Genomic DNA, 14,833 nt, shown 5'->3' with positions numbered 1-14,833 from the left:
TTAAGTGGTTACTGAATAACGTAATAATTTGTTTTATTTGGTTGGTGTGTTCTTAGATTTATTAGAATAACTTTAATTTTTTGCTGACTGCAAAAATAGACCTTGCGTGAAGTATAGCCTAGATAATAAAACAATCTACGTTTATAGCACCGTCAAAATTCAACATTTTACATGCCACAGACTTTAGGATTAAATCATCTCAGAAGCGCTTTTTTAAGTTTATTTTCTATATTCTTAGCTACTAAAAGAATGTGTACGGCTTATTATTTAGGGAAAAAAGAGTGCTACGACTAGAAAAAAATAAATAAACGTCAATTTACTAAAACTGCTTCATTTCGTAAGTTTCACAACAACTGCAGTTTTTAACATTTTAACACATTTTTATTTCTTTTTTCATTTAGTAATTAGATGGCGTAACAGGTCCTGCACTTGATCACAGTTTAATTTAAAGAAGTTGGACATTGCAGTAATAATATCAACGGCAAATCGTTCACTGTGGCTGAATCCATGTTGACTTTATTGAGTGGCTTCAATTAGAAAGCCAATTTCTCAAATAAATGATGTGAAATAAACGCTCACCTTACACGTGCATGCTTACATAAATTAGAAAACGTGATTAAACACTGAATTCTGAATTGAAAATCTTACAAATCATTTCAAAGTGCGTCTATGACAGACCTCATCCAAAAAACAAAAAAAACAAAATCAAGTCCAACTCGTGGATAAATATGACGTTTTTCTTCACAAAAAAACACTCCCGTACAGTTTTGGATATTTACTAGAGTCAATATATATGCAACTAAAAATACTATTCAAAATTTGCGTCTTGAACAAACACATACCAAACTTTTACATCAGTGTGGAATAACCTTCTAGTCTATTCTATTTTATTTTCAATATATACAGTATTTTTTTTGCAGCAACAGGGAATAAGTACATTTCATACAACTTAGGATTTGAAGTCTGTAGTTTCGACAAAGACCAATGTGCGATATATAGACTATTTTTTCGAATATTAAAGAACTGAATTTGTAAATGACAAAAACGAAATCTATTCAACACTACGGCAATTTATCCTTACGAAATTGGATTTTAGTAGTGTTCATGAATAAAGTGCCACAGTTTGGTTTTGAGAAGAAGAAATAAAGTTAGCAATGACAGGCCACTTCACTGATGGGTAAAATACATTTGTGTTTTCTTTAACAACAGTAAGTGAAATAAGACTATTCGACAAATACCCATCAGAATGCAAATATTTAATATTCCCTTATTTGACCAAATTCATGTCGTATAGAATCTGTGCAGACCCAAACAGGCTTACTTCATTGTAAATTACATTTTAATCGTAAATTGAATCACTTTACAACATCCAAGTGAAATGGCCACACGGTTATTTCTCAAGGAACACCAGGTGACACTTTATAATAACTTTTACTGTTAGCCTTAACAGATATTAAGATTTTTAACAGAAAAGTAGTTAATGTACATTCAACTAGCTAAAAAGGAATGAAACTTTGGTTTATATTGTTTCATACTGGATAATCATAATTGAATGTGCATTATCTATCGATCTGTTCACCGTTTTACAACGTTCGTTAACAACTTGAATTGTTGAAAGTTTTTATAAAGTGTTACAGCACAAACTTTTGTGCACCGTCCAATAAGTCTCTAGTCCATTCGACAGTCGTGTTTCGTGCATTTTGAATGGGATTAATCGATGGAGTTTGCTCGGCCGTTCATGCCCGTCGTCGGGACAGACTCGGGAGGTTGCAACAGGTCAGGTGAGTGGCACGAGGGGCTACCGGGCACACTGTGCTCGCTGTCGGTGTCACTCCCTCGCTTTCCTCCACTCGCCCCGGACCCCGACCCTGACGAGCCCCCGGCACTGTGCGTTTTGACATGTTTACTGAGGTGGTCGCTCCGCATGAACCTCTTGTTACACACGGGACAAGCGAAGCGCTTCTCGCCGGTGTGCGTGCGTAAATGTCGCTGTAGCTCGTCGGAGCGCGTGAACCTTTTCCCACAGAACAACCAGTTACACACAAACGGCCTTTCTCCGGTGTGCCACCTTAAATGAGCCTTGAGGTGCGAAGTTTTGCCATACACTTTCCCACAACCGGGAATGTGACAGCTGTGTAGACCCTTTCTGCGGAGGCTCGCGCCAGCTGGACCCAGCCGTTCCGCCTCTTGACAGTTCGGGCAGTCGCACGTCGCTCTGCCCGAGTAGCGCCGCGCTGAGGACCGCGGAGATCCCGCCAGCGAGGCAGTCGGACCCCCTGTCAACATTGAGCCTCCCGCTCCACCCAGGGGAGAGGGGCTGGAGTCCGGGTACGAGGAGAGCACGGGTTTGAATCCGTCCATGAGGTGCTGACCGGTGGTCAGGAGATGCGGGGACGCACTGGTACTAAAGGCAGAGTGGCTTAAACTCGAGTAGTCTGAGTTGTATCCGCCCAGAGGAGAGTGTAAAGAAGTCTGCAGCCCACCGGAGTGAAGGGACGACTGGAGCGCGGCCCCGTTCGGGTTCTGCACGTCAATCCAGCCGGCTCCCACGTCCCACCACGCGGACGCGCCCGTGGTGCCCACATCCCCCGTGGGTATGCCGGGGTGCGAGGACTTGAACCACGATTCGTAGGGATGCGCCACGCTCATTCTCGGGTAAATGCTTTGCAAACTGTCCACGGACGTGTGCACTTTGGAAATAAACATGGGCTGGTGGCTGGGCTCTTGGGAGTTGTTGGAAACAGAAGCCTGGAAAACCGAGTAGTCGTTTCCGAAGTGGGAGTTGGGTGAAGTACCAGAAGTTAAGGAAAAGGCACTGGATCCCGTGGAAGTGTTCGTGCCAAAAGAGTCGCTTAAACCACCACCATTCCGAGTGAAAGAGGATAAACTGGATCCTAAACTACAGCTGCTGGCTGTCGCTCGTTTCCACGGGTGGAATCCTTTTCCGAACGAAGAGGTGTTATCCGATATAGAGGAAGGAGAAGGACTCGGGCTCCCGATTTTGTTACACGTCGCAGCCAACATGGCTAAAGGAGTCGACCCCAATCTCGGCTCCTCCTGGAACAAAATGAGTTAGAAGGTGAGTAAAGACGCTATATTTGGGAGAACACTTTTGCCTTTCTGTTTAATCCAACAACCTCGACATACCTGAAAGAAATGTCTAGCTACTGAAATACACAACCAGTCTCACACATAAAACAAAAGCGAAACACAGCATATAAATACCAAAGAATGTAATACATACAATGTCGTAGTTGAGAAATGGAACTCCTGCTCGTTTCTCTCGCTTAAAACATAATCAAGTGACTCTCTCCCCGGCTGACCCAAGAAATTTTAATCCCCACGGCAGGACAATAAAGGAAACTAATTAAACCAGCACGAAACTCCTTAGACTCACCCCTAGAAGTGAAGTTGCCATCACAAAAGTGCCCTCCTCAGAGGATCTTTTTATATTTATGAATCAGAGCACTGTTTTTTTTAGAGGTGTGCAATACAATGATGTGGTCCGCCCATTCCAGCACAATTGTAGCTCCTCTCACGGCTTTGAAGTGCCGCTGTGACACGGGCGACCAATCAGGAAGAGCCGTACCTTCACGCGGCCACATTCTAGCGTGAGGTCATCGATAGAGCACTTCAGACAAGATCTCCACCCCTTCCAACACCCCCCTCATAATAAAACTGAAGTTAAATGAGAAGGACTGGAAGTTTTTGGGGGAAAAAAACTTTTCTATTCTTTTGTAAAGAGGTTAATACGTTTACTGGCCCCCTGATCTGTTTTGAATTCTTCTTATTATTGTATTATTATTATTATTATTATTATTATTATTATTATTATTATTATTATTATTATTATCATTATTATTATTATTATTATTATTATTATTATTATTATTATTATTATTATTATTATGTAATGTCTGCTACACGTTGTGATAATGGTAAAAGAGCAACTGACATATAACTCTCAGTCTTACAGGTTGTTTTGTATAGATTCTCAAACTACTTTAAAGAAATGACGCACAGGTCAAAAAGACAAAAACGATATCTTCAAATGATTTTATTTGGAAAATTAACGCGTTCAATAAAACTTTCTGTCGTAGACAAAAGTTTAATTTACATTTAGACAAAAGTTGCATTTAAAATGTCACCTATGCATTGCAAGTTAAAGAAATAGGCCCATAAATGATCATAACTTCATAGAATTATGACACACCAACCCTCTCTTTCTCTTTCTCTCTCTCCCTCCCCCTCTCTCTATACACATACAATAGCAACAAATAACACAGCAACAAATGTAAGTCTTTTTAGGACTGCTGTGTTTTCCGATATATTGCTGTTATTATTATGAATTCGGGCATTTGGTAACTCGTGTTAACTCGGGTTGGTCAGAAAAAACACACACACAACCACACACACATTCCACATAATGCATGTAAACGTCTTTACAAGGTGGAATATGGCTTTTGTGTTCTGTTAACTCTCAACAGCAATACAGAGGCGAGCTATTGATATCAGGACGATGAATGCAGAAATGCTCTCAGGATAATGATGTAGCCCTGGCTACTCTATTTACATGCGCCGTGGACCGGAGGCATAAATTTCATTTGAATTTCAAATTTAATAAAGCAGGAGGTTTTTAATCATGAGAAGTTTTATTTGTTTGATATTAACATTCTTATTGACCGGCTCCGTTGACCAACTTGGTCATTATAGGACAGCAAAAAGTTAATTAAAACGACCGAAGATTATTCATCAAATCATCTGCCTCCGCCGTGTCGCCTCCTTTATTGCGGGAAGTGATAGATGGCTGATCAGATTCATTTCTCTGTTTCTTCGATTTGCACAACAGTTCTGTTGTTTCCTCTCACCCTTTTCTAATTCAAAGAACAAGAGGCAGTTGAACTCATAATGGAGATAGGCTAGTAAAATACCAAACAAAAAATAATTATTATAACAATAGCAAATTATAATTTGCGTAATTCTGAAACAACAGCCTGTAAAGTTTGTAAAGTTAATTACAGACTGAATAAAAACTGAGATAAAAATAGTTATTAACGTACAACTTTTGTTTCAGTTTTCCAGCACGCGTCACAATAACATTGAACTTTTCTCTCAATTCGTTTATATACTTTTTTGCAGAAGGTTCGTAACTAGAAAACCCCGTCACATGTCAACTAAGGAATCTCTATCTCAAACTAAAGCATTTTCATTCCAAAGCATCAGACAAATAAATGTTGTAGGCTAAAACACGGCAATATAACTCAACGTGCACGCGCAACTTGCCAAAATACAAATGTCACACACACACACACACTGGCAAACAAATGTCCCATAAACTGCAGCATTGTTTGATTGCAACAGATGCATGATGCACATACCGTGTCTGTGTCCTCGGTTTATTGATTGACCCCGCGCGCATCTCCTCTCGCACAGCAGAAGGTAGTGGCGCTCGCGCACAGGGAACGCGCAGACCCTGGAAGATAAATGTTACTTTGGGAATTGAGTTTAATTACGAATAACGGAGGAGCCGCTCGGCCACCGGCGGTGTAATCAAAACATGTGTTCATGTCCTCTGACAAGACAGCGCGAGAGATGCGCGAGAGCTGTGTGATCTGCCGAGGATTCAGTGGAAGCGCAGCAACAGCGTGTGTGTGTGTGTGTGTGATTCAAACATAAAATTTAAAACACATAAATTATTGTAAAATTCAAATCAAATAAATAAAACGTACAGGGACAACATGAGTAGCCTAAATCAATATAGACCAAGGCTATATAAATAGCCTAAATAATTTCATTCGTTATGCTATTTTTATTTATATTATAATTATGTCTGAGCAGATTAAACTAAAGAAAATAACTAACAAATAAACAAATATAAAAATATAAATACCAGGAGTCAAAAGCAACAACAAAACGTTCGTGCATGTAATATCCTGTTGCTTTCTTTCCCAAGATGCCACATAGGCCACTGAGGTTCCCTTTGGCCTGCATTGAACAGATGTCCCCATCTCTGCCTTTCTTCTCCCATGCATGGGCTACATTACCGTCATGAAATCAAGCTGAAGAAACCTGTCCCATTCGTGGCCCTAATCATCGCGTTATTCTGGCCCAGTGCGCACGAACAAAATGGGTTTAATATTGCGTGCTCTCAATAATTTTGCTAAAAGAAAAGAGGGGAAGTCAGCGGCTGTGTCCCGGAGATGGTGGGAGCACTTTCCTCTTTAATCTTATGATTATCCAGGAAAAATGATAATCCAGTGGTCTACCTGTCCGAGTCCCGCGGAACATCACTAATTGCCGGAATTCGAAACTAGTAATAAAGATTTAGGACTAAGTTAAAAGCATCGATAAATTAAAAAAAAAAAAAAAAAAAAAATATATATATATATATATATATATATATATATATATATATATATATATATATATATATATATATATATATATATATATATATATATATTGTATTTTTTATCGATCAAAATTAAATTCAGATTTCCTAAATTAGACTAAACAAGTATTTAGTTTTGCCTGAGTTTATCTACTAATAATCTAAATTATTACAGGTGTTAATGTCCTCTCTTGCAAATAAATAAATAAAAAGAAAATCGTTTATAGTCGTTTGTAGGAAATTGTGTGTGTGTGTGTGTGTGTGTGTGTGTGTGTGTGTGTGTGTGTGTGTGTGTGTGTGTGTGTGTGTGTGTGTGTGTGTTTGATGTGTGCGTGTGTGTGTGAGAGAGAGAGAGAGAGAGAGAGAGAGAGAGAGAGAGAGAGAGAGAGAGAGAGAGAGCATGTTTTTGTGACATATGAGGACACAAATGTGTATAATGACATGGGTATGACACAGGTATTACAAGGAGAGGGTGACTTATGAGGACATTGGCCATTCCCCACTTTTCTTGCTTCTAAATCATACAGGAGGAGGTTTTTTTAGAAAGTAAAAATGCAGAATGTTTCCTGTGATGGGTAGGTTTAGGGATAGGGGCAGTGCAAGGGGATAGAAAATACGGTTTGTACGGTATAAAAACCATTACGCCTATGGAATGTCGCCATATGTCACAAAAACATGTGTGTGTGTGTGTATATATATATATATATATATATATATATATATATATAATTTCAAGCGTTATGAATTGTTACCAGAGTTAAGTGTAATGCCTTTGTAAAATATCATATATGTGGGGCCATGGCCGGACTCTTTCTTTTCAGCAGGAGGTGGGACAGAGAGACCAGATGTCCCTGTGTATGCAGGGCTGCCAAGTGAGGCTAGAGCAGTGAAGCCCGAGACACAAGAGCCCAAATGGTGTGACAAAGGAGGAGCAGGAAGCCTGGCTCTGCCTGGATGAACCTCAGAGAGCGCCAGTCCACATCCACGTCCCAGCCCCAACCTCTCGGCCCACGTCCCACAACCCCATTGAACTACTAGAGCAGGGCCACAGACCATGTGCTGACTTTTGCTGGATCACACAACCATAGACATGATCACAGGAGTGTAAACGCTGACATATGATCACTACAGGACAAGTGTGCACAGTGTGTACTCCCCCAAAAGCACATTTATAATGTCATTTTATGACGTTAGGCTCTTGTGTATTTAAAACACCCAGTGGACAACAAATATAAGCTACATTTGGATAATTAATGAATTCACACCCATCCAGATAAGGTGGTATTTGTCATATGACATACATCAGCGTGGATCGCTTCTATGTGTCCCGTGTCCAATAACACATTCATCTTGATTTAATCAGTGTTGTGTGGACACTAGATGGGGGAGGAGGCATCCAGCGGCTAATCACCAAAGCTAAACACCTGGAAACGTGGCATCATGGGCTATGTGGTCATTATCATTATCATAAGCCCTTTAATTAACCAACAAATCACATGCTAATGTAACATAGTATACAGGAGACGATGCACCTAATAAATGACAGGTGTAACTTTTCTTATAGGTTTTAAAAATGACAACAGGTCAGCTACAGCTTGTTTTGATAAACAACAACAACAACAAAAATTATAATTGTGGGGTTACAGGGGCGTTTTGATGTTTTAATCATTTGGATTGCAATATGATTTGGACCAGAAGTTACATTGTGTCTTTTAAAGTTGCATTTGGCAAAGTGACATGTATTTCTAGGATCTACAATATGTGACCCTGGACCACAAAACTAGGGTACTTTTTTAAATTGAGATTTATAAATATTCTGAAAACTGGATAAATAAGCTTTCCATTGATGTATGGTTTGTTAGGATATGACAAAATTTTACCCGATTTTGAGAAAATTGCCTTTAAAGTTGTCCAAATGAAGTCCTTAGCAATGCATATTGCAAGTAATAATACATTTTGGATATATTGGGTAGGAAATTTACAAAATATCTTTGACCCATACAATGCATTGTTGGCTATTGCCACAAATATAACCGTGCAACAGATAAATAGATAAAACAGAATAAATGTTAGTACACTTCCCATGGCTTTACATAAGTGGGGTTTTTTTATCGAAACTAGCTACTCACAATATGGTATTGCAAAATACAGTATCTATCACTTGTGTTCCGTCAGCCATGCATGAAAACAGGGTTAAGTATGATGCATTCTGAGGGGCAATGCTTTTGTGTGAGAGGGTTTGACGGGCTATTTGCTGTCCAGTGAGGTCATCAGGAGTGGGTAACCAGGCTTTGTAAGGGCCCCAGCACAGGTGTGGCAGCAGCCCTTGCTGAAGGAGTGCAGTGAAGCACGAACAATCATCTAAATGTCTGTGAGATGAAATGGCTAGTTAACAATCTTTTGACTGCCCCAACCTCAGAGCTTTTGTCGGGTATCGATCGACCAGCTGCCACTGGGTTATTGTCAGCCTGGATGGAAGCCCCTTTGGCTGGGAGGGATGGGTAGCAGTGTGTGTGTGTGTGTGTGTGTGTGTGTGTGTGTGTGTGTGTGTGTGTATGTGTGTGTGTGTGTGTGTGTGTGTGTGTGTGTGTGTGTGTGTGTGTGTGTGTGTGTGTGTGTGTGTGTGTGTGTGTGTGTGTGTGTGTGTTGGGTAGACGGGTGTTGCTTCTTTCTAAAAGACTTTCTCATCCTTTAAGTTGTAGTTTAGTCTAGTTAATTAGGTAATCGTCTTTATTTTAAAGACTAAAAGCATGTGGACAAAAAGGGAAAAAAATGCTTTTGAGTGTAGCTCATGGCTTGCAAACAGTTAACTGAGCTGCTAATGTGTGCATGAAAAAAAAGTATGCACCATTTATGTATACGAATAAAATATTCACTAAATAGGTTGACCTAAATGTACAATAACATTTAAATAACAATGAGTTCATTTTAAGTAATAGATAGATAGATAGATAGATAGATAGATAGATAGATAGATAGATAGATAGATAGATAGATAGATAGATAGATAGATAGATAGATAGATAGATAGATAGATAGATAGATAGATAGATAGATAGATAGATAAGCTCACCACTTTTTTATTGCTGTAAAATTTTGAACTATTTTAGCTGCAGCATTTGATCCAAAATAATAGTAAAATATTAAATCACGCAAACACGTCAGGTCAAATGTGAACAGTTTCTTAACTCATCACACAATCATTGATAATCCCATTTCTAATCAAATCCTCAGTTATTCAACACTGTTTATTCCCAGACTTTTTCTGTCCTCTACATTACTCCAGTGGGTGTGCGCAAGTTTGTCAGTGTGAGGGACAGCCATAGAGCCAGTGGCACTGAGTAAAGTGCTGAGAGTCAGCCCTGACTCCTACAGTTTCAGTAATTATCCACAACTGCCCATTCTGTCCATCCACAGCCATAATGGAGACCAGAGCGTGTGCCTGTCACCACTACAGAAAGGGAGGGAAGGGACAGGGGAGAGACAGGGCGGAGAGACAAGTATTTGCCTAGCTCATTATGTCATTGCGGTGACACAATAGCAACTTCTTTTTTTCTTTTGTCATTGTGACAAAACATTTAAGTTAGCAAACTCATTTCGAGAGGGGCCCTGCATTATTGTCATTGGTTTTCTTCTATTAGTTTAACTTTGTGAAGTGTTTCATGGACCTTTTGGAGTTAATGAAAGGATCCAGAATTATATTTGATTCAGGATCTGTTCAGAGCACATGTGAAAACACACACACACACACACACACACACACACACACACACACACACACACACACACACACACACACACACACACACACACACACACACACACACACACAAGGTCAGTTATCATTACCAACTGTGTAATATGATGTACAATAATTTACATAAAGTATGTGTAAACGTTAATAAATGTACATTTGTAAAATGTAAATTTTGTTTATAATAGTAGAAAAAAAAAAAAAAAAAAAAAAAAAAAAAATATATATATATATATATATATATATATATATATATATATATATATATATATATATATATATATATATATATATATATATATATATATATATATATATTCGATCAGGCTTATATATTACACACCTTTAATATTATGTTGGTCCCCCTTTTGCTGCCAAAACAGCCCTGACCCATCGAGGCCTGGACTCCACTAGACCCATAAATATGTGTGCTGTGGTATCTGGCACCAAGATGTTAGCAGCTGATCCTTTAAGTCCAGTAAGTTGTGAGGTGGGGCCTCCATCGATCTGACTTGTTTGTTCAGCACATCCCACAGATGTGCAATGTGTTCCCCAGGAAAGCAAAGCACACACACCCAGCCATCCACGTGATGTAAAAGAAAACGAGATTCATCAGACCAGGCCCTTCCATTGCTCTGTGGTTCAGTTCTGATGCTCACATGCCCACTGTTGGCGCTTTCGGCAGTGGTCAGGGGTCAGCATGGGCACCCTGGCCGATCCGCGGCTATGCAGCCCCATTCACAACAAACTGCACTGAACTGTGCATTCTGACACCTTTCTATCAGAATCAGCATTAACTTGAGTAATTTGAGCAAGTATAGCAGTCCCCACGAATGAATGAGCCTTGGCCACCCATGACTTTGTCGCTGGTACACCACTGTATTTTCTACACACATATTTTCATATTTTACATATTTTTTTCACACTTCTTTGGAACACATATGATAGATACTGACCCTTGCAGACAGTGGACACCCCACAAGAGCTGCAGTTTTGGAGATGCTCTGACCCAGTCGTCTAGCCATCACAATTTGTCCCTTATCAAACTCGCTCAAATCCTTACGATTTTACTGCCACACGCTAACGGGTGCCGTGATGAAGAGATAATTATGTTTTAATGTTATGCCTGGTTGGTATATATATACACACTGTATATATATTGATTAGCTCTAAAATATATATTTTTTTAGATATGTATCTAATTTATTTTCACATATAAAGGTCCAATCAACATGCCTTTTTTTGCCAGAAACTTTGCCAAGACATGTTCCTAGATCAACATATTTTGCTGGTCATGGAACAACATTCCTATCTGAAAAATAACCCTATCCATACCCTTAAACCTAACCCTACCCATATTTTATTCCAAAAAAATATATCTCACTGATAAACACCTAACGCTATAGCTATTACCTTAAACTTGAGATAAACTGTAAACTTGTACCTTAAATCTGATTGGTTGATTAACGTTGCTCCAGGATTAATTTTTTGAAATCACAGTGGGTCCCAAATTTAGCTTCAGTGTTTAATGTTATACAAACTTATGCAATCACTGACTGATTATTAGACTGTGTTTATTATATATTTGATGTTATAGTTGATTCCTTCCAAAATATGGTATTCTTCATACACCGCTCACTTGGGGACAGAGGTGTATTGATTATTTTTTTTATTCACAGACATTCCTTTGTCCTTCCATAGCCTGACACTTGTTTTTAATCAGTCAGCTGATGTCTCTTGGCTTATAATTTGTGCTCAGTTGACACGAAGAGAATTTAGATGTCACAGACAGAAAGCCGCTGTAACTGTGCTGAGGTCAGCAGGCACCTGCAGAGCTAGATTCGAGAGATATCTGGTGGCATGTCATTGCAAAAAAAAGAAAAAAAAAGATGTTCCTGTCCTCGACAAAAAAACAAAACAAAGAAAATCCCACAAGATAGTTTGCTATAGTTTGCTTCTGCTCCCTTTTTTAACGATCTACCTAATGTCTGTCAAACTCTCTTTGTCTCAAATTATACACACATGTATATATATATATATATATATATATATATATATGCCCATTCTCTCTCTCTCTCTCTCTCTCTCTCTCTCTCTCTCTCTCTCTCTCTCTCTCTCTCTCTCTCTCTCGTCTCTCTCTGTCTCTCTCTCTCTCTCTCTCTCTCTCTCTCTCTCTCTCTCTCTCTCTCTCTCTCTCTCTCTCTCTCTCTCTTGTATATAATTATTATTTTATTATATAATTGTTATATAATTATAATTGTATATATTATTATAATAATTGCAGGTACATTTGGTGTCCAAAGTTAAAAAAATAAAAATAAAATAAAAATCAGCTTTTTTCTAATGTGTCATGGATCACAAGATGTTACAGATCATAACAATATAATATTTTCTGTAAAAAGTGTATATCTTAGCTGAAAATCATGATTTCTTGCTTCCAAATTATGAATCAATCCACTGATTCATGCCTGTTTGAATCTTTATTTGAGGTTTGAAAACAAACGTGGAAGAGAAGACAATGCTGAATAAAGTTGTAATTTTTGTTATTTTTGGACCAAAATGTATTTTCGATGCTTCAAGAGATTCTAATGAACTAACTGATGTCACATATGGCCTACTTTGATGATGTTTTTATTCCCTTTCTGGACATGGACAGTATAGTGTGCATACACTTGGATACAGTCTCGGACTAAATATAAAATATCTTAAACTGTGTTCCGAAGATGAAACGAGGTCTTACGGGTGTGGAACGGGTGTTACGGGTTTTTGGGTGAACTAACCCTTTAATTTACGGTGTTTCCTTCTGGAGCATCAATGTTTCAACCTTTTTTAATAGTTGTGTTTGAGTCCCTCATTTGTCCTCAGTGTGAAAAGATGGATCTCAAAATCATACAGTCACTGCTGCACAAATTACAGTGCCTTGCGAAAATATTCGGCCCCCCTGAACTTTGTGACCTTTTGCCACATTTCAGGCTTCAAACATAATGATATGAAACGGTAATTTTTGTGAAGAATCAACAACAAGTGGGACACAATCATGAAGTGGAATTAAATGTATTGGATATTTCAAACTTTTTTAAGAAATCAAAAAATGAAAAATTGGGCGTGCAAAATTATTCGGCCCCTTTACTTTCAGTGCAGCAAACTCTCTACAGAAGTTCAGTGAGGATCTCTGAATGATCCAATGTTGACCTAAATGACTAATGATGATAAATAGAATCCACCTGTGTGTAATCAAGTCTCCGTATAAATGCACCTGCACTGTGATAGTCTCAGAGGTCCGTTTAAAGCGCAGAGAGCATCATGAAGAACAAGGAACACACCAGGCAGGTCCGAGATACTGTTGTGGACTTATAAGGCCGTCCCTCTATACTTTCAGCTCATACAAGGAGAAGACTGATCAGAGATGCAGCCAAGAGGCCCATGATCACTCTGGATGAACTGCAGAGATCTACAGCTGAGGTGGGAGACTCTGTCCATAGGACAACAATCAGTCGTATACTGCACAAATCTGGCCTTTATGGAAGAGTGGCAAGAAGAAAGCCATTTCTTGAAGATATCCATAAAAAGTGTCGTTTAAAGTTTGCCACAAGCCACATGGGAGACACACCAAACATGTGGAAGAAGGTGCTCTGGTAAGATGAAACCAAAATTGAACTTTTTGGCAACAATGCAAAACGTTATGTTTGGCGTAAAAGCAACACAGCTCATCACCCTGAACACACCATCCCCACTGTCAAACATGGTGGTGGCAGCATCATGGTTTGGGCCTGCGTTTCTTCAGCAGGGACAGGGAAGATGGTTAAAATTGATGGGAAGATGGATGGAGGACCATTCTGGAAGAAAACCTGATGGAGTCTGCAAAAGACCTGAGACTGGGATGGAGATTTGTCTTCCAACAAGACAATGATCCAAAACATAAAGAAAATTTTACAATGGAATGGTTCAAAAATAAACATATCCAGGTGTTAGAATGGCCAAGTCAAAGTCCAGACCTGAATCCAATCGAGAATCTGTGGAAAGAACTGAAACCTGTTGTTCACAAACGCTCTCCATCCAACTTCACTGAGCTCGAGCTTTCCCGCAAGGAGGAATGGGAAAAAATTTCAGTCTCTCGATGTGCAAAACTGATAGAGACATACCCCAAGCGACTTACAGCTGTAATCGCAGCAAAAGGTGGCGCTACAAAGTATTAACTGAAGGGGGCCGAAAAATTTTGCACGCCCAATTTTTCAGTTTTTGATTTGTTAAAAAAGTTTGAAATATCCAATACATTTCGTTCCACTTCATGAGGGTGTCCCACTTGTTGTTGATTCTTCACAAAAAAATACAGTTTTATATCTTTATGTTTGAAGCCTGAAATGTGGCAAAAGGTCACAAAGTTCAAGGGGGCCGGATATTTTCGCAAGGCACTGTAGTTCAAACAAATTAGCTTTAATGAGTATTTTGATCTTTCTTTTTACTTAAGTAATCTGAATTGTTTTATTGTTTTGAGTTTTATGAACTTAAATTTAACCGGAACTGGTTTGGGATTTCTATTTCGGAGCATGCTTTTCTAGCGACAGCGATCATTCGAACATACTCCAGGGTTTCTACTGATACAAAGCCATATGCTAATCACTGAAGTAACCTTTTAAGTGAGAGATTTAGTAGTGTTTAATGGTTTGTTACGCTAGTTCAGAAGAGTT

General features: G+C 39.0%; 1 protein-coding gene across 2 annotated transcripts; it reads right to left on the bottom strand.

Moving 5' to 3' along the window:
- Window positions 1-494: 494 nt before the first annotated feature.
- Window positions 495-3,500, bottom strand: sp8b (sp8 transcription factor b). Of its 2 annotated transcripts, none has more exons than XM_067449740.1 (2): window positions 3,398-3,500; window positions 495-3,057 (listed from the first exon to the last, which is right to left on the bottom strand). In XM_067449740.1, the coding sequence occupies exons 1-2, from the start codon at window positions 3,416-3,418 to the stop codon at window positions 1,711-1,713; spliced, it is 1,368 nt and encodes a 455-aa protein (XP_067305841.1). In that variant the 5' UTR covers window positions 3,419-3,500; the 3' UTR covers window positions 495-1,710. The 2 variants fall into 2 exon arrangements, with proteins under 2 accessions (XP_067305841.1, XP_067305842.1); XM_067449741.1 differs by lacking the exon at window positions 3,398-3,500 and adding an exon at window positions 3,245-3,360.
- Window positions 3,501-14,833: the final 11,333 nt, after the last annotated feature.

The sequence above is a fragment of the Pseudorasbora parva genome, chromosome 7 (genome assembly GCF_024679245.1).
Source record: "Pseudorasbora parva isolate DD20220531a chromosome 7, ASM2467924v1, whole genome shotgun sequence".
Classification (NCBI taxonomy): domain Eukaryota; kingdom Metazoa; phylum Chordata; class Actinopteri; order Cypriniformes; family Gobionidae; genus Pseudorasbora; species Pseudorasbora parva.
This window is presented reverse-complemented; position numbering and strand designations above follow the sequence as displayed.

Coding starts and splice junctions, on each gene's coding strand:
- sp8b (XM_067449740.1), bottom strand. CDS start 3,418: ATGGCAACTTCACTTCTAGGG. Junction 3,058..3,397: donor TGGCAACTTCACTTCTAGGG/GTGAGTCTAAGG, acceptor ATTTTGTTCCAG/GAGGAGCCGAGATTGGGGTC.